At 45.3% G+C, this 18,862-nt stretch overlaps 1 protein-coding gene across 4 annotated transcripts in view; it reads left to right on the top strand.

Moving 5' to 3' along the window:
• Arhgap26 (Rho GTPase activating protein 26) overlaps positions 1-18,862 on the top strand; it is a 786,446-nt gene that overhangs the window by 383,151 nt on the left and 384,433 nt on the right. For 2 of the 4 annotated variants that reach the window (XM_006254660.5, XM_006254663.4), the window contains exon 1: positions 1,143-4,508. The exons of 1 other annotated variant lie outside the window; for it this stretch is intronic. In XM_006254660.5, coding sequence (XP_006254722.1) covers positions 4,355-4,508 — 154 coding nt within the window. In that variant the 5' untranslated portion in view covers positions 1,143-4,354. Of the gene's footprint in view, positions 1-1,142; positions 4,509-18,862 lie in introns of those variants that run through there. One more of the 4 variants, NM_001395140.1, reaches the window with a different exon arrangement.

Genomic DNA, 18,862 nt, shown 5'->3' on the forward strand with positions numbered 1-18,862 from the left:
TGGGAGGGAGTGGGTGGTCACCAAGGTTCCTTATTAAGAGAGGGACCCCAGTGGGACTGAGGAAGAATCCAGGACCTGTTGCAGTCTTTTTCAGAAGGGGAAAGGACTCCAGATTCCAGCAGTGAGACTACCAAGAGTAGAAAGGGGGGAACCTCCTACCAAACCAGACTAGACAGAGTGTTGGTAACTGGCAGCCAGTCTGTGGGAGTCCACCCCAACCAGTGAAGGCCATGGTGGGGTGCAGTCTCCCCAATCCCACAGGCTAGAGCAGGGACACCAGACACTCTAAGGTGGTCACCCGACAACCTGGGGACTGTATAGGACAACCAGGCTGGGGGACTTACCAACCAGTGGCTGTGGAAGGGCCCTAGAAGAACTGGAACATGGGAAAATGGTCGGTGGGTCACTGGCCCATCCAACTCACTGCGTCAATGAAGGAGACTCCTGCTCAGAGGAGTTCCCTCCTGGACCTCACGTTAGGCTAAAAGTATACCCAAACATCTGTCTTTACAGAGCCATCCTTTATTTCGCTGGACAGAAGAGTTAAAAGTAGCTGCTTTCTGACAGCAGCAAATGACCTTGCAGGTATAACCTTTAAGAAGAGAAAAAGAGGAGGTCTGTGTTACAATGGGCCAGGATACAGTAGTACGGTGATATATTCTGATTTGGCATGTCAATGAGGTGAACCAAAGTGGGGCAGGGTTGGTTGGTGACCATCAATACTTTGATAGCTGGGCCTTGGTAGCCTCAGGAGGAGGAAGCAGCCAAATTAGGGAACAGACCTTAGTGGAGAGCTCAAGGCCTGTGAGAGCCACGTTTGCCATGCTTAAGGTGGCCAAAGTCCCTTTTGCCACCACCACCATAACCACCACCATGCCACAAAACATAAATGAAGCAACCGAATAAACCCCCCAGCAAGAGAAGTTCAGCTCTAGGGCCAGAGACACTCTCGAGCTGTTGTCTCCTTTCCAGGTGAAAGTCATTGCTGACCTTGTCATCCTCCATCTAGTTTCATGCCTTTATTACTCACGCACCCCCTCCCTCCCATTGACAAACCCACATCCCCGAAGTCCCCTTCCCTGTGGGGCCTGCTTTCTAAGAAAGACACAGGCACACCCTCTACGTGCAAAATTTTGTATTTAGCATTGCCGTATTCTAAGTCCCTCTTTCTCACAATACTGCCAAGAGAGTGGGAAGTGAGTTGCCAGGACTCCAGAGTGAATTCACAGGCCTCTTCTCCATTATCCATCCACACCCGTAACATATTTGTGAATGGCCGTAACGAGGGCTTAGGAGCTGCTTCTGCTGCGAGCAGCAACGCTTCACTTGGGCATGGAGGCGCTGGGAGGTGTCCAGCGGGTAGATGTTCCAGGGCAACACGCTATCATCTTTGCGTCCATCTGGGCTCCCTTGCTGCTCCTTCTGAGTGGGATCCACAGGTCTGATGGCCTATCATTTCCTGGCAGGAGCTGTGCAAACCTCCCAGGCAAGAGCAATTTACTTAATGCTCGAGATAATGATCAAGTAGATCACAGTTCACCCGAGGCTGTTTGGTTAACTCTGCATGTTTCCTGTTGACTGCCTCTGCCTCTTTTCTGTGTCATCTGGGAGTTCATGTCAGTACCTGAAGGGTTGGTCTTCCTTTCCTAGGGGTATAGCCACACTGATTAAAATCCCTCCTCCCTCTTTGCTTTTCCCTCATCGTTTTCTCTATTTGGGGGATAAGGAGGTAGGGAGAAGGGTAAGGAGTTATGACCTGCATTAGCCTGATAGCCTAGGACCCTAGAAACATGTCGCAGTAATTTACATGCGTGTAAATATATTTGTGCCACACATATTGTTTAACTACATAACCTGGTTCAAGTTACATAGTACATTTAGACACCAATCCCATATCAGAAAAACAGAACAGCAGAAACTGAATAAACTGCAGTGAACGGATTATTATACATACACATATTTGCCCAGTATTCCTCAACAAGATTAAGCAGCTAATAGTGGATCTTATTTTGTTTCATTCATTTAACATTTATTGAGTGCTATGTGATATGCTAGGCCTTCCAAGGCAGAATATGTTCTTCAGAAATGACCTGGGACAATGTTGCCTGTTCATGTCATTGTCCTAACCAGTGGTAAACTTGACCCCTCCATTTCCATTGGAGTGAACTTGTGACTAGCTTGCAAGCAGCCAACGAAGGTAGAAGTGTATGACATTCATGGTTAGGTCAGGGAAAGTGATGGCTTCTCCTTGTTTGTTACATGTTTTGAGGAAATGAGGCTGCCGAGAGTCATATGGAGAAGCCTCCAGTCTTTCTGAGGAGAGGGCTGGGTCTAGCTGATAACTCCCTGCTCCAGTATCTCTCACTGACTCTGATCGCAGTAGGGACCCACCCAGTAGGCTGGGTCACTGCTTCTCTCCTAACCCCGAGTCTTCACAGGGTCAACGTCTTATTGCACGGAAGTTTTGTGTGATCCGTCATGTAGCAATAGATAATCAGAGTGCCTACCTTTAGGTGCTCAGGATAAGCCATATAAACAGATTTACTTTCATGGAATTTCCATTCAGATTGTTTTAGCATGGGAGGAATGACTGTTTCCGGGGTTTAATTACCTATCATCTATCTGCTATCTGAGCCTGCTCCCAAGCCTGGCTTTGTAGATACAAATTATGAAAGCCATCATATTCATTCATTCATTCATTCATTCATTCATTCATTCATTCGATACACACATTAACTAATTTCCCACACATGGACCCCCTTTTCTGACGCGTTGGAGTGTGACACTCTTCCATTGTTCCCAAGCATCTTGGGCTTCCATCCTTACATCAGGCAGCAAGGCTATTCCTTGGTTGCTGCTCCTCTCCAGAACTGAAGCAGTCAAGTTTCAAGGTCTTTCTGGGCTCGTGGTTCTATCCTGAGTCTAGTGCTGTGTCTATTATAGCAAACTGACTGAAAACAGAAAGAAGCATCCCCCCCCCCCTGAAGGTATGTTGTTAGTTACTCGACATAGAAATAATTTAGCCAAGGGCAGTCTCTGTTCTCTAGGAGTTCATTATTCAGTTCTAGACACTGGAACCCAGACTACCAATGCTGAGGGAGCTGTTGACCTTGACTCCTGTGATTGCTCAGAGGGAGGCGGAGAATGATGCATAGCTGACTACGCACAGTGCACAGTCGGTACACAGCGCATATTATCTGTTCTTAAATACCAGTCGCTGTTCTAGCCAATAGGAATGTAACACCCCACCAGAGAACTGCGGCGGCACGTGCCCTCGTGAAGCTGTGCAGCAGCGAAGAGTAACAGACATTGGACAAAATTGTGAAAAACTGTGCTAGGAATCCAGTAGAAAAGGCTGAATTCTTGCTAAGGACAGAGAACCTTCAGTGGGTTGCAGTCGTGGGCGGGTTTTGAGCAGGAGTGGCCACTAGTGGGACGGACAGTAGGGGGCGAGAGGACTGCAGGGAAGGGGAGTTGGTGATTTAAAGAAGCAAATATGTTCTGCTTGACTGGAAGCAGGGATTGCAAGCTCCGAGAGCTCGGAGTTCTCCTGGGTAAGGGGCTGTATTTTGAGTGCAAGCTCGAGTGCTCAGGAGTGTCCGGTGGACAGCGGCGAATGGCAGTTCATATTCTGGATTTTTCCTGCTTTGCACACCTAGGCTCTTCGGTTCCCTAGATCACACGACTCTTATTTCAGGCTCGGATTAGAGACACACGGGGCGGGCCAGGTTCAGGGTGGCGGGGGCGCACCGACTACAGAATGCAGCACTGGGCTGTTCTAGCTCTGCAACCATCTCTGAGCAGGAGTGGGCGGGGCTTGTTCTGCGGACCTAGTGGAGGTATGGACTCCGCCCCTCTCCCCAGGCTCCGCCTTCAGAAAGATATGATTGGATTAGAACCGCGGAAGGGCAGGGTGTCCCCCGGCGCCCTCGGGGGTCGGGCTGAGGCAAGCTCGCTGATTGGCCCTGCAGGGGATTAGGTCATCGCTAGCAGGTTCGGGCGGCCCGGACGCCGGCGGGGCGGCCGAGGCTTCTGTGAGAGGGCGCTCGAGGCTGCTCGAGGCTGCTGAGGAGCAAGCCCGCAGAGGAGGCGGGGAGGCGGTGGCCGCGCTCGTTCGCTTCCAGGCGCCGCCAAGGGTCCGACGCTGCGCCTTCGGCCGGTGTGCAGTTCGGTGTCTCTCAGCAGTAGTAGCCGCCGTCCGTCCGGATCCGGGTTGCTGTCCTGAGTCTCCTGCTCCCGCTGACCCCGCGCGCGGGATAACCGGCGCCACCCACACCTGTGGATCGGCCGTCGTCGCGTGTGTCCGCCGACCAGCGTGCAAGGCGCATCCCTTCAGCCCGGCTCCACAGGGAGAATGGGGCTCCCGGCGCTCGAGTTCAGCGACTGCTGCCTCGACAGCCCTCACTTCCGAGAGACTCTCAAGTCCCACGAAGCGGAGCTGGACAAGACCAACAAATTCATCAAGGAACTCATCAAGGACGGGAAGTCGCTCATCAGCGCGCTCAAGAGTGAGTGTCCGGAGCAGCGCAGGAGGGCACCCGGCGGCGGCGCTAGGCTCTGGGTCGCCCGCGCGCTACCGGCTTTCATCCTTCCTCGGGCGTAGAGTGATGGGTGTCTGTTCGAGCGAGGCAAGAAGGAAACGTAAAAAGAACGAGTTAGTTGCCTTGGAGGAATCTGGTCGCCCAGCCCTCGGCATTCAGGGTCGGCCGGGAGGTGGCCATTCGGGTGGTACTTTGGGTTCGGTGGGTGTGTGCGACACAGGTGTTTCTGGCGTGAGCCTGCCGCAGCCTGTTGGGGAAACCCATTTTCACGCTTCCATGGTTTGGTATTCTTAAGGGGCGAATCGCTTACCTCGGTTCCCAGCCTTGGGAATGGTGGGTGCGGAGGGGGCGCTGCCCATCCCTGGGAAGAGGAGGGTGGTGACTGCTTCGAGCCCTGCAGGAGCCCTGTATGCAGCTCTAGCCTAGCCCAGACTACCGGGTTCTTTCCTTTAGGCTGATTGGTTAGCTGCATTCCTGGGAACAGTGACAGTATTCCCTAGACATAGATCATTGCTGTGTACGTGTGCAGGTTTTGATTCTTGTGCTTAGCAGAAGGTGACAGGGGTGGGAGTATAGAACCAGAGTGTTCCTTTACTCTAAACTGTGGGCAAAGGTTTAAAAATAGACCGAACACATCCGTCTTTCTCCTTCTCCCGCTCCCTTGCTCCATACCCGTCCTCTCTCTCTCACTATCCTTTATAATTCAGAAGACTGAGAGGGAATCCTCAGCCCTTGCTCAGAAAAAGAGAAGTTTAAGCTCATCTAAAAGGTTCCCTGAGCTTCTGTGAAGCCCTTTTTTTCTTACTGCCCTCCCCACTTCTTGGTACAAGGTATATGTGTGTGTTAAAATGTGCATGCCGCCTAACTTTTGCAGAGGAAGCCCTTGTGGCCAAATTAAAACATTCTAGGGTTGAGCAACTTGCAGGGCAAGAAGGGTACCTTTTCATGGGGTTCATTTAAAAATAGTTCAGGCGATTTTTTTTTTTTTGATACTCAGGAAGTGAAGGCAGATAGTAGAATTGTCTTTGACTCTTTTCCTGTCTCTGTAATAGGTTTCCTAATAGATGGTATCATTCAGCTAAGAATGGCTGCTTCAACATCGTAGGATCCTAGCTGTTCGAATGGTCCCCAGGCTTCATTAGAGAAAGACTTGGGTGCCAGGATGTCATTTAGTAAGCCTGTTGCTTTTAAAACTGAAGAGTGAGGGGATTTCGGAATGTCAGGGCAGCAAGTGCCAATCTTGTGTGGGTGAAATAAAAGCTCAGGACAGACATCAGGAGGCTTTCCAGGGCCAGAGACCAGGGCCTGCCTTGTTTCAGGGGACAAGTTACCTGTAGTTTGAGATAAGTTTAGGGCCCACATAGAAGCTGGGTCTGGAAATTTTGGTTGACCCTTATGCTTGCTTGCTTGGTTTCCTTCCTTCCTTCCTTCCTTCCTTCCTTCCTTCCTTCCTTCCCTCCTTCCCTCCTTCCCTCCCTCCCTCCCTCCTTCCTTCCTTCCTTCCTTCCTTCCTTCCTTCCTTCCTTCCTTCCTTCCTTCCCCTGCCTCCCTGTCCCTATCTCTCTCCCCATCTCTTCCCCTCTCCCCCTCCCCTCTCAACCCCTCTCCTCCTCTCCCCCTCTCCCTCTCTCAACCCCTTTCCACTCTTAACCCCTCTCCCTCTTTTCCCCTCTCCTCCTCTCTCTTATTAACCCCTCTCCTTCTCTCCTTTGGGTTTCCTTATACTAGCCTGGAACAGTGATCTTCCTACTCAGCCCCCCAAGAGTGCTGTGATTAAAGGCATGCACCATACCAGCATGGCTGACCCCAGGCTAGCTTTAATTGCTCTTCTGCTTCACTCAGCAAATGTATGAAGTGCCTGCTATTTCCTGGGCATTGTACTAGATGCTAGGATGTAGGAATGACATTTGGCTGCCCCTGTGGTTACAGAGGCACAGTACTCTGTGGCGGCCATGGCTTGCTTTGTGTGTTAATCTCACCTATCTCTTTTGGTTTAGCAAACAAGAACACATGCTTGGGGAATCGCTAGCTCAGAGCCACCCAGCTTCATCCACTGGCCTGAAGTTTTTGAATCTGCATGTTGTATTCCTTTTGTGCCCAAAATGGAGCCCATAGGACCAAACCTTCTAGAATTTGGACTCACATTTTGTATCTGAGCATTGAATCTGAAGAAGGCGTGTTGGATGACTGGCAGTTTGCACTCTACTATTTTTTGAGGAGCATGGATTCTTTAGATAGGAAGAATCATTGCAAGGTTGGGATTCCAAGGTTAACTAACCAGTGAGCTGGCTCAGCTCTGAGACTCCGTGGGAAGACTGATGGTGGCATAAGTATGCTTGCTGGCCTTTCTACTTCATGACTAACTACACCCTTTGCTTCTTGTAACTACTGCTTTAACAGGGCATGTGATTGATGCGACCTCTTAAAACAAGTTTTCAGTGTTTCCCGTCATTTTGGGTATCATGTTATTGAGAGCTACCTGCTGCTTTGTACAGTGTATTGATCCTGTACACTAATTTTGATCATTACTGTTCATGAAACGCCAGTGCTTGCCCGCCATAGCTTAGAAATGAGCACATAACTGCGTGGTTATATGTAGGCAGCATTGTTTTTGCTTTATAACTAGTACTCCTCCAGCTCTCTGGGTTCAGATTTCCTCTGTCTGCGAACCAGAGACAATAAATTGGCCTCCAGCAGTTGGCAGAGTTTAGCGACATCATTTTAATGTTAACTTCTACTTTGTGAATGATGACATCAAGCAGCCAAGGAGTCAGTAACCTGCCCATGGTGGGTTCAAGGTATTCAAATCCATATCGGCAAACTCCATCATCGTACCTAACCTGAGATGACACTGTTGTCTGGGTTAGCCTAAACCAGAGCTTCTTTTGTGTTTTTTTCTTGAATATGTCAAAATCTCCATAAAATGACTTCATAAAAAACAAGCCTCTTAAACTCTGTATGGTTTCCCCATCCTTGGTATGTACATTGAGCATAAGCAACAAAGTATGTTGGGACACATGTTAAAAATAGAGAAGGTCTTACCGACTCGAGAGTTCTTATTTGATGTGCAGTTGAGCCTGGTCAGTTCCTGGTCATTGTGGATGGTGATTTGTTCTGACTTTTTCTGAGTGTTACTCAGCCACCCAGGGCCCCTTCCTCTCCCTGGCTGATTCTCCTCTCGGCCCACATGATTTTCGTGTGTTAGGGGCTCATCTTCCTTTTCATTCTGTAGAAGTGATAGAGGAGGAGATTTGGAGTTTCCTGGGTTTAGACCTTGACCTCAGTGCTTATTGATTGTTTGACTCTGGGCCCCTTGCTAAACCCGAGCTCCTCCTCTGTAAGGTGGAAATAGTCACCCAGATCTCTCAGAGGCTGAAAGACACAGCGAATGTTAAAACAACCGAACCCAACCCAACCCAACCTTCCACCACTCGGAGGCCCTTGGTACCTCTCAGTTCGTGTTCAGCAATGCTCCAGTGTGCCAGCATTCAAGGTTATCATGACTTGGTGCCCCTGGAAAGTAAAAGGAGCAGAGGTACAGGTCAGCTCTTGGGGACTCCAGCAGTTGCGCCTGTTAGCCACTGATGGACACATTGTAGAATTCTGGTAATAGTGTTTGCATCAAGTTGTGGTTATGCAAAAAAAAAAAGTGCCACAGGTTGAAAGGGACACAGTATCTCTTCTGTTCCTATTAATTTATTGTTAGGTGAATTTTGCCTCTCAGAGGAAGAGGCTGTCTGCTTCCTCCCTGTCTACATAACAGGGCCTTTCTGTGTGGCTCTTTTGTGGACTCTATGTCAAACCGAATGTGGTTTCACAGACATGAATAGCTATTAGTCAGAGGGGCTTGATCTTTGGGGAACCATGTCTCTCTTCAACATTGACAGTCAATTTCTAGATTTGTTGCTGGGGACTATCCCTCTGAGTTTGACTTCTGCTTTCTGAAATAGAGAATCCTTATTCTGACAGACCAAATGGGTGGGGCAGAAATTCCGTTTTAAAGAGATGTAAGTCACAGTATCTTCTGTAGCTTATTCATCCGAAGTATCTAATTCAGTGGGTGTGTATATTCATGGATTGCGCAACCACCATCATCACTCATAGAACATTTTTGGCATCTTCAAAAGAACCTGCTTTCTCCACCAGTCATTGTTATTTCCTCCCAACCTCTGCAGCCCTGGCCAGCCATGGAGTTTTCTGCCCCAATAGATCGGCCTAGTCTGGACATTAGAAGTACAACTGCAGCCACCCAGTGGCAGCACTCACTTTAGGTACCCAGTTCACGACTGAATTTCAGATGGGGAGATGTTGAGTCAACAAGACATTCACTCTTTACAAGGTGGGGGTTTAATTGATTTATCTCCTAGGGCCTGGGAAGTGTGTTCCGATGTTTTCAGTCTATGGGAGGGGTATGGGATCTGTCTAGTTTGATGGATGCAGAGTTAATATCCAAGGCGACACTAAGAATCCATCCCCTCCAGTCAAGTTAGGCTGGGTATGTAATCGTGAATGAAGCCCTGCACAGGTTGCTCTTTTTCGGAGTGTTAAGGTTTCTTACTAAATGAAACGAATGCTTTTATGTTATATTAGCTGATCCCATAGTTTTTATGGACCTTTTGAGGACAGTGTGCCTATTTCATGGCATTCTCAGATGTTACCGATGTGGAGGTCTCTGTTCTGTCCTCTTCCACCTTATTGTCAAGATCATTTTAGACAACCAAATAAATAGCCCAGTAAAAAAGCCACCACTTTCACTTTATTGAGCATTTAGCAAGTGCCAGTTCCTATGTCAAAGACCACATGTTGTCCCATACTACCATTCTGCAAGATGAATGTCGTTCTCCCTTCCTATCTACAGGGGGGTTGGTTCAAAGATCCATCTTGGATACCCAAATCCTCAGATGCTCAAGTCTTTCTTTTATTGTTGACAAGTAACCTACACATATCCTCCTGAATACTTTAGTCAGTTCTAGATTGCTCCTAACACATACCATAAGGCAAATGCTTAGAACATAATTATTACACACTGCATTGTTTATTCAGTAATGACAGAAAAATGTTTGCACGTGTTGAGCACAGATAGAAATCCCCCCCCCCCAAATATTTTCCATACTGGTTGGTGGAAACATAAGATCCAGATCTGTAGGTAGGGTGATCCAGCTGCACTGTCCTGTTTTTGCATTTCTGGGATAATTTGTCAACATTCACAGAGATAGGAAATTGTGTAAGCAAGTTTCGAACCTGGCAGTGATCTGCTGGTCCTCTTCTGAGCACTGCTCTTCAGTTCTTTCAATAAAAATGCTGGTAGTGAAGGAGCAGGCTTTTCATAGGTCCTGTCTTCTAGAAGAGGAAACACGCAGGTGCCAGGTCAACTGAGGAGTAACTAGTGCTTACGAGATTTCCAGCCAAGACTAGTCAAGGCTAGCTAACAGTTTGCATTGTACTCTGCGATTTTCTTGCCCTCATAGATGGAAAGAGCCTGGAAGGCTAGAATGGTAGATTAGGAGGGTGTTTTTGTTTTTGTTTTCTGTCTTGACTTTCTTTTTTGGGGACTATCAAGTGATTATCAGTGATTCATTTTTAATTGAGCAATAGAGCTTTGAATAAGGCCAAAAACCTGTTCTTGATCTGAATTTTTAAAGTGAACAGTCTTCTTTATTCATTAAGACAACAGTAAAATAATTACCAAATGTGTGTACTTTAAAACTTGAAGACCTTTATACTTTAGTGTTTAATACAGTTTTCTTCCACAGTGAGGAGCCTTCTCTCTCTCTCTCTCTCTCTCTCTCTCTCTCTCTCTCTCTCTCTCCCCCCCCCCCGTGTGTGTGTGTGTGTGTGTGTGTGTGTGTGTGTGTATGTATGCACATGTGTGAGCAGTTGTGTGTCCACCTGTGTATGTGATGTGTATTGTATCAACTCTGACTTATCCAGGGTCTTTCACTGAACTCAGAGCTCACAACTGTGGGTAGGCATGCTGACTAATTTCAGATCCTTCGGCCTCTGCTCTCTACAGCGCTGAGATTATAGGTTCAAATGTGGCTGGCCACACTGGCTTTTTATGTGGGTGCTCAGGATCTGAATTCAGGTCCTCATGGTTGGGTAGCAAGATCTCTTACCTGCTGAACCCTCTCTGTTGGCCTCAAGAACCAGCTGTTCTTGAATGGTATAAACTTTCAGGTGATGTTCAAACCCAGTTTGATATGCTTAGCAGTAATCATGTTACTCACGAAAAACCTTAATGGAATAAGTAAATATATAGCCAGGTAGCAAAACAATGTACCCAATTCTTTTGTGAAGAAAGGGGAAAAAATGACTTTCCTAATTATTTGTAAGTGGTGGTAATTTGCAATACTGACATTTGGAGTATTACTCATACAAATATAAACAACAGCTAATTAAATCCAAACAAGATTTTTTTTTGTTTTTATATAATCCTGGCTCTAAAAACATCTCTGCATGTTTCACTATTCAAAGTTGCTTCGAGTACATTACATCTAATCTTGAATGGTCAACCCACTCCCCGTTGCTTAGAACCATCTTCTCATTGTTAAATAAGGAACAGACTTTGCTCTTTAGATTGGCTTGAGGTTTACAGAACATTTGAGTAACTTATATATAAGGTTCCCATTATAGCTTAGAGTATCTGTTACCCCTGGTTTTCCCCTGCTCCTCCTCCTCCCCTTCCTCTCCTCTTCCTCTTCCTCCTCCTCCTTCTCTTTCAAGTCTTTTCAAAATTCTGGTACATCTATTACTGCTGATTAACCACTGTTGATTTTATTTTATCTTATTGGCTCTGGAGGTCGAAGCTAAGGCCTTGCACGTGAGAGCACACACTCCATAGCCTTGTCCCTGGTAGACTATTATTAACGTCAGTTTCTCAGTGGTGAACAGCTGATGGACAGTGAGTGTACAGTGGCTTGTGCCCAATGTACCGTCTTCCTTATGGCTCCACTGTCTTAATGTTCTATTACAGGTCCTTTGCTTCTTCTCCGGCCCACTGCGGATCTTTCCCATTGTCCCTATGTTTGCCCTCTTTTATTCTGTCAGGTAGCTAGAACTAGTGTGTAGCTTTTCCATTGCCCCATGTCATTTAGCAGTGTGTATTTACAGTTCCTCCATGACTTCTGTTGGGTCTCATTGATGAGTACCAAAATGTGCTTCTTCTTTGACCTGTGGAAGGACATCTTGATTCCTTTCAAGTCTGGGCAATTATGAATGAAGCCGACATTCATTTTGTGCATAGACAAGAGGTTTCTTCTGGTAAAGACCAGGAGTGTGGTTGTTGGATCATATGGTAAGAGTATTGTAAGAAGTAACCAAATTGTCACCTGAGGTGGCTGTTTATCATTTTGCATTTCCTCCAGCAGAGAGAGAGAGATCCTGTTGCAATGGTGTCAGTATTTGCATTTTGACCATCTAATAAGTGGCAGAATTCACACTCACCCCCACCCCACCTCCCCCCACCCCGTCAGTTTTCTGATGACATATGCTATTGAATATTTTTCACATGTTTGTTTACCATTGTGTATCCTCTTTGGTGGGATGTCTGTTCAGATTTTTTTTGCTCATTTTTCAAAACGGGCTTTTAAAATTATTATGGTAAAATACACACAGCACAAAATTCACTACTTTAACAGCTTTTAAATAATTTTTTACACTCCAGCGGCATCGAGTACATGCTCAGTGTTATGTAACTGAGTGCTCTCTAGCTTCAGAGTTTTCTTAGCATTCCATGCTGAAATTATACCCGTAAAATAATGACTCCTCACTCCCATCCCACCCTGGACCCTATGATAATTTTTTATTTGGTCTACAGTATCAAACAAAAATATCATTGGCGTGTGGGTTATTTTACGTAGCATGATATTTTCACGGTCCACTTACATTATGTCAGATAGTAGAGTTTGATTTATTTTTATGGCTGAGTGTCTTATTGTTAAATTTTAATTACCAGCAAGCATATAGTGAAGCACTATTCTTTCCCCCGTGAAATCATGGAGATGATTTTTTTCTTTCCTCTTTTTTTTTCTTTCTTTACAGAATGACCACAGACATGCTAATTTATCAAGTGTCTCCCAAGAACATTCCCTCATGTTTCCTTTCAGAGTAGCCATTTGTTTCAGGTCACCATGCTTTGGGGGGAGTAGTTTTTTTTTTAAGCTCCACTGTTAATAATTTAGTTGACTAGAATTCAGCTGTTTTAAGTGGGCTTGTGGAACAATTACCAGAGTCTAGTTGATGAAAATTGTCACCTGAAAGCTTCCTCATGTCTGTTTGCAAGTGCCCTCCATTCTCAGTCCGCACACAGCTAATCCTCTCTCGAGTTCTGGAACTGGAGCTGAGCAGAGGTGTATATTACGTGGTCTTTTCTATTCAGGCTCCTTCACTCAGCATGTTGATTTGAGGCTCATCTGTGCTTTGGCTTTCATTAGTGGCTTCTTCCTTTTTATTTCTGGGGAGTATGCTGTTTTGTAAACTCTGGGTTGAGGTTCAGCTGTCAGCTCTTTTGAACGCTGCTGCTCGGAGTGTTGGTGTGTCCGCCTCTGTATGCGTGTGCTTCCCCCTCGAACTTCACGGTAGAATTGCTGAGCCATATGCAAAACTTAGGTAAAATTTTGATTTGAACCCAGGCTTGAAGGAAACGTAGGTTCAATTTTTAAAGCTTGACAAAGGACAGTTTTCCACAGCAGAAGCACTGACCGAGCCGCACCAGCACTTCCTATCTCTTTTTAATTGTAGCAAACTACCGGGGAAAGCATCTCCCTTGGTTCTAATCACTGGTCACTGATGGAGTTGAGCACCTGCCCTTGCACTTGTTGGCTACTGGTTCACCTCATTTGCTGGATGAGTTACTCACATACACACTAGCCTCTGCTGAGATGAGTGTGTATTCACATACACACTAGCCTCTGCTGGATGTGTATTCACATACACACTAGGCTCTGCTGGATGTGTATTCACATACACACTAGCCTCTGCTGGATGTGTACTCACATACACACTAGCCTCTGCTGGATGAGTATTCACATACACACTAGGCTCTGCTGGATGAGTGTGTATTCACATACACACTAGCCTCTGCTGGATGTGTATTCACATACACACTAGCCTCTGCTGGATGTGTACTCACATACACACTAGCCTCTGCTGAGATGAGTGTGTATTCACATACACACTAGCCTCTGCTGGATGAGTGTGTATTCATATACACACTAGCCTCTGCTGGATGAGTGTGTATTCACATACACACTAGCCTCTGCTGGATGTGTATTCACATACACACTAGCCTCTGCTGGATGAGTGTGTATTCACATACACACTAGCCTCTGCTGGATGAGTGTGTATTCACATACACACTAGCCTCTGCTGGATGAGTATTCACATACACATTAGCCTCTGCTTTGTCCCATAAAACTTTGACAATGAAGTGAACAGTACTTAGGTCGTTTGTCCATTGGTTTCTTGTGGGTCCTCCCTTTTTTTTTTAAAATTTATTTATTATATATAAGTACACTGTAGCTGTCTTCAGACACACCAGAAGAGGGCATCAGATCTCATTACAGATGGCTGTGAGCCACCATGTGGGTGCTGGGATTTGAACTCAGGACCTCTGGAAGAGCAGTCAGTGCTCTTAACCTTAGAGTCATCACTCCAGCTCCTTTTGGATCCTCTTTGCTACCATTTGTACAGTGCGACATGTCAGAAAGTGGTTTTAGGGGAGCAGTGGTTCAGTTGTCCTACATGAGCCCTTCAGTGTCTCTCATAGTGGATCTTGGAGGCAGGCATTCTAGTCTTTAGACAGTGACCAAACCCTCTTGTACTGACAGAGTTTGGAGGTCATTAGGAGACAATAACTTCTGAAGGGGATTGAATTATCTTGTCAAAGCCTTGGCATATCCAAAACTAGCCAAGGAGGGGATGCCATTATAAAACTAACAGTCAAAGCGGTTATTTTAGATTTACTCCAGCGACTGGCTTTGTTTTTAATTTCAAAAATTAAAACTCAGCATATTTCAACTGATCCACTGTTTGCTAGTAAAGAAAGCTTTCACACACAAACTGAGGGCTTAAGCACTGTTCTTGGCCATAAGCCCCTGACTACGGTAGGGACTCTGTGGTGAAGCAACAGGTGCAGAAGCCAGGGGAAGGTGCATCTGTGAGACCGGAGCTCTGTGGTGGGAAATGAACACGGAGTCTAGAACCTAGGTTGCAGGACCCTGGAGCGCTTGAAAGGATTTTGGGTCTGTCTCATCCTCTCCGTGATGGATGGCCATGGGATGTTGTTATATAATCCAATTTGTGCTTTTAAAAGCTCATGGGGTCTGGTATGGTGATGCATGCCTTTAATCTAAACACTTGAAAGGTAGAGGCAGGCAGGAGGATAAGTTCAAAACCATTTTTAGCTGCATAGGGAGTTCAAGGCCAGCAGGGTTATCTGAGACAAGATAGTGGGACCAGATGGAACAAGGAGCCAATTAAGAGGCTGTTGGGATAGAAATCAGAGTTCCAGCACCTTGGACCAGGATGGTAGCATTGGAGTCGGGGTGCTTTATAAGTAGGGCTGAGCCCATTTGATGTTTAACTGAATGTGGACTATCAGAGAAAAGAGAGAAGTCAGGACTGATGGGAGACGTGTTTGGCTCGAGCTATTATTTTCTCAAATACAGAGAATTTGAGGAAGATTAGGTTTGGGGAGAAAATTAGCAGTTTGTATGGATGACCTAGTTCAAAGACAAATTGAAATGATGCTGACATACATAATTCACAAGTATGCACTCATGCCAGAGAAGTATACGGAGAGAGCTTTCTCCCTTCTCTCTTCCTCCTCTTTCTTCTCCTTTCCTCCCTTCCTAGCCTTCCCTCTCCCCTCATCCTTCTCTTAGTCCTCCCCCCTTCTCCTTTTCTTTCTCATTGTTCTTCAGTTCTGGAGTTCAAACTCTGTGTTCCACGTGGTAGACTAGGTGCCCTACCTCTGAGTTACACCCGGAGCCCAGGATTCTCTTCTCCCTCACTTTGGTATGCTCTTTTAATTGTCCATTTCCTGGGCATTATGTTTTAAAAATGGGATTTTAAGGAAAGTTTTACTTTCCCGATGACTCCACTGTCGTCCTTTTTCTAGGTCAGTCCATGTATACCCTGTATTCTTTTGATTACCTCGGAGGGTTGGATCATTGGATTACCTCAGTTTTTCACTTAGAGTAAGTGATCAGTAAGTTGCAGTGATCATTTCTGCTTTTCTGCGTGGGTCCCAATATTTGAAATGTTTTGGATCTGTCACAGATCTTACAGTTTTCTTATAGTTTTGCAACAGGCATGGTTTAGGTCTTTTACTTCCTTGTAGCTAATTGATTTGGTGCCTGTGAACGTGTGCTAGCGCATTACATTTCTGAAGCTTGATTTTTTTTTAGTTTAATTGGAAGCATTCTGAATAGGCTGCCTTTTGAGGTACGGCTATTGATTTTGAAAGAATGAAGTGCCCCCCACTCCCAGTCTGTGCTAGGACAGGGTGAGATGCAGGCTTCCTTCCTAGTCTTGGGCCTGTCTTCCTTCCTAGTCTCGGGCCTGTCTGGTATCTTTTTCTGAGCTGCAGATTCTTACAAGCACAATGGGAGAGGAACCATACTTTGCCCATATTGAAGGGACTTTTCCAAACTCAAACTGTGGGGGCCTGGCAGGAAGAGCATGCTTGTTATGATGAGAGCAAACAACGTAAGTAGCTAGAGGGATTTTTATAAATTAGTGTCTCCCGGGTTTCCACATTTTGTAGAAACCCAGAGGAGAGGAGGAGTGGAAGTAGTAAGGAAAGGGGCTTGGCAATGGGGCCAGAAGCTGTCACAGTGTGTTTCTGTCTGGCTCATTTCACCTTGGTTGGAAGGCACAGAATGCTTCGGAGGGTGCATTTGGAAGCCAGGCAGTTGCCTACTATATTTAGAAAGAGGAGATTCCTGGGGTTGGGTTGGGTGTTCATGTGCATGTGTGTGTGTGTTTTCTTTGCCAGATGGACAAAGGTTTGGGGCTGGAGAGTTCTGGATCAATGCTTATTAGCTAGCTAGCTTCTCAGGGCCAACTCAGTAACTGTGCTATGACTCCTGCTGCTGCCACACAGGAAAAGCCAAAATGAGCTCTGTTTTGTATGGTTTGTAAAGATACCACAGGTAGGTTGCGAAGCTCCTTTGATCTCCCTATCACATTGGCATTTATGTTTACTGCAGGCTCATTGGAACACTTTGAAAATATGAATTTGGCATATCTCAAGTGACTTCAGCAAGATTTCCGGGCAGCTCAGTTGAACTTTGGCTGTTTCTGTGCCAAGGTCACTTGTTGAGCAGACAGGACCAGAACTGCAGTAGTTCTGACTGCTTATCTGGATGTGAATCGGCTGTGGGCGAAGACAAAGCTGTAACTAAAGTGGCATATTTACTTTTGTTCATGTCGTTTCTTTGTCATTAATTAGTTAATATCTACAAAAGGCACACAGATCAAAAACCCAAAAGGGCTGTGAATATTCCTCTATCCCCTGTGTCTTGAGCCTAAGTTCTACTGAAAGCAACATTTTGCCAATATCTGGGTTTTTTTTTTTTAAGTGAAATACATGAATGTGTCAGCAAATATATGTGTGTCTCCATTGGTACACTACATACAATTACACATTTAGAATGATTCCATCTATATTGTTATACAATGAATTGTGATTTATTTTATTTGTGCGTGGATGAGGTACTGTTTTTTAAAACTATCTCCCTATTAAACAATTAAATTTTTTCCAATCTTTGGGCTTGTGGCATAACCTGGTTGGTAGAGTGTTTGCCTAGCATGTCTGAAGCCCTGAGTTTGAGCCTCAGTTATGTATAAAACTGAACATCACAGCATATGTCTCTGATCACAGCATTGGGAGGGTACAGAAGTTCAAAGTTATTCTTAGCTACATAGAGAATTCCAAACTGATCCTTAGATTACTTGAGACTTTGTCTATATCTATCTTGGTATTTATACACAGAGATATGTATATAAACACATATACATATATACATATGTATATAAACATGTACACACATATGCATGTATATAAGCATGTATCTATATACATATATAAACATGCTTATACAACATATACAGATGCACATAAACATATATCTACACACATGCATGTATTTAAACATGTTTATGCACATATAGACACATATTTATAAACATACATATGTGTACACACATATGCTTTGAGGTACATACCTCTGGCATGTGACACAGAAGTGATCAGAGCTGTAGGATGAATTCTACTCTGGAACGTCTCAGCTAAAAGCTGTATATTTTTACTGTGATAGGTATTCTCTGGGAAGTTGTCTAAAAAGTTCTGAGTGAGCTGAATTTCCTCAGCCTTGATTCTTAGAGTCGGAATCAGACTTTTTACTATTTCAAGTAACTTCTGAAATATAAAACTAGGAATGTCCTTCTGGCTTCTGTGTATCGTCTCAGGACTCTTAGGATAAAAAGCCATAGTGAGAATTATTCCCTAGAATATGACACAGCTGTATCTTAGCGTCACCCAAATACAAGGCCCACTCTTATGTTCTCTTGTGGTTTTGTTGTGTCTCATCTGGCATTGTGTGTGCTCTATTCAGGAGGGTTGGCAGGTGCTAGATCTTGTGCTAGATATCCCCCAAAGCTTTGGTGATTGGAGGTAGTGATTTTGAGCTAATGGGCATGTCTTATCTATGGTAGAAGTTTGTGGGCACTGGAATTCCTGGCAGGCAGAAGATGGGGATGTTTTATATGCAATTTCCCCATGGTGGCTTTTCCTGCAGATCTTAGCATATCTTAGCACAGATAGGATTATGTCACATGTTGTCTTACTTAGGGTTTTACTGCTGTGAACATACACCATGACCAAGGCAACTCTTATAAGGACAACATTTAATTACAGACTCAGACATTCAGTCCATTATTATCAAGGCAGGAGCATGGCAGTGTCCAGGCAGGCATGGTGCAGGAGGAGCTGAGAATTCTCTCCTGAAAATTGGTAGAAGACTGGCTTCCAGACAGCTAGAAGAACAGTCTTAAAGTCCACGCCCACAATGACACACTTCCTCCAAAAAGACTACATCTACTCCAACAAGGCTACACCTCTTAATAGTGCCACTCCGTGGGCAAAGCATATTCAAACTACCACATGTACACTCTCTGGTTTATGCTCAGGTACTTAGAACAGCTCCTGTTGGTCTAGAGCAGTGCTTTTCCACCTATGGATCATGACTCTTTGGGGGTTGAATGGGTCTTTTGCAAGGTTGCCTAAGACCATCGGAAAACACAGATACTTACATTAC

This window comes from Rattus norvegicus, chromosome 18 (genome assembly GCF_036323735.1).
Source record: "Rattus norvegicus strain BN/NHsdMcwi chromosome 18, GRCr8, whole genome shotgun sequence".
NCBI classification, from domain to species: domain Eukaryota; kingdom Metazoa; phylum Chordata; class Mammalia; order Rodentia; family Muridae; genus Rattus; species Rattus norvegicus.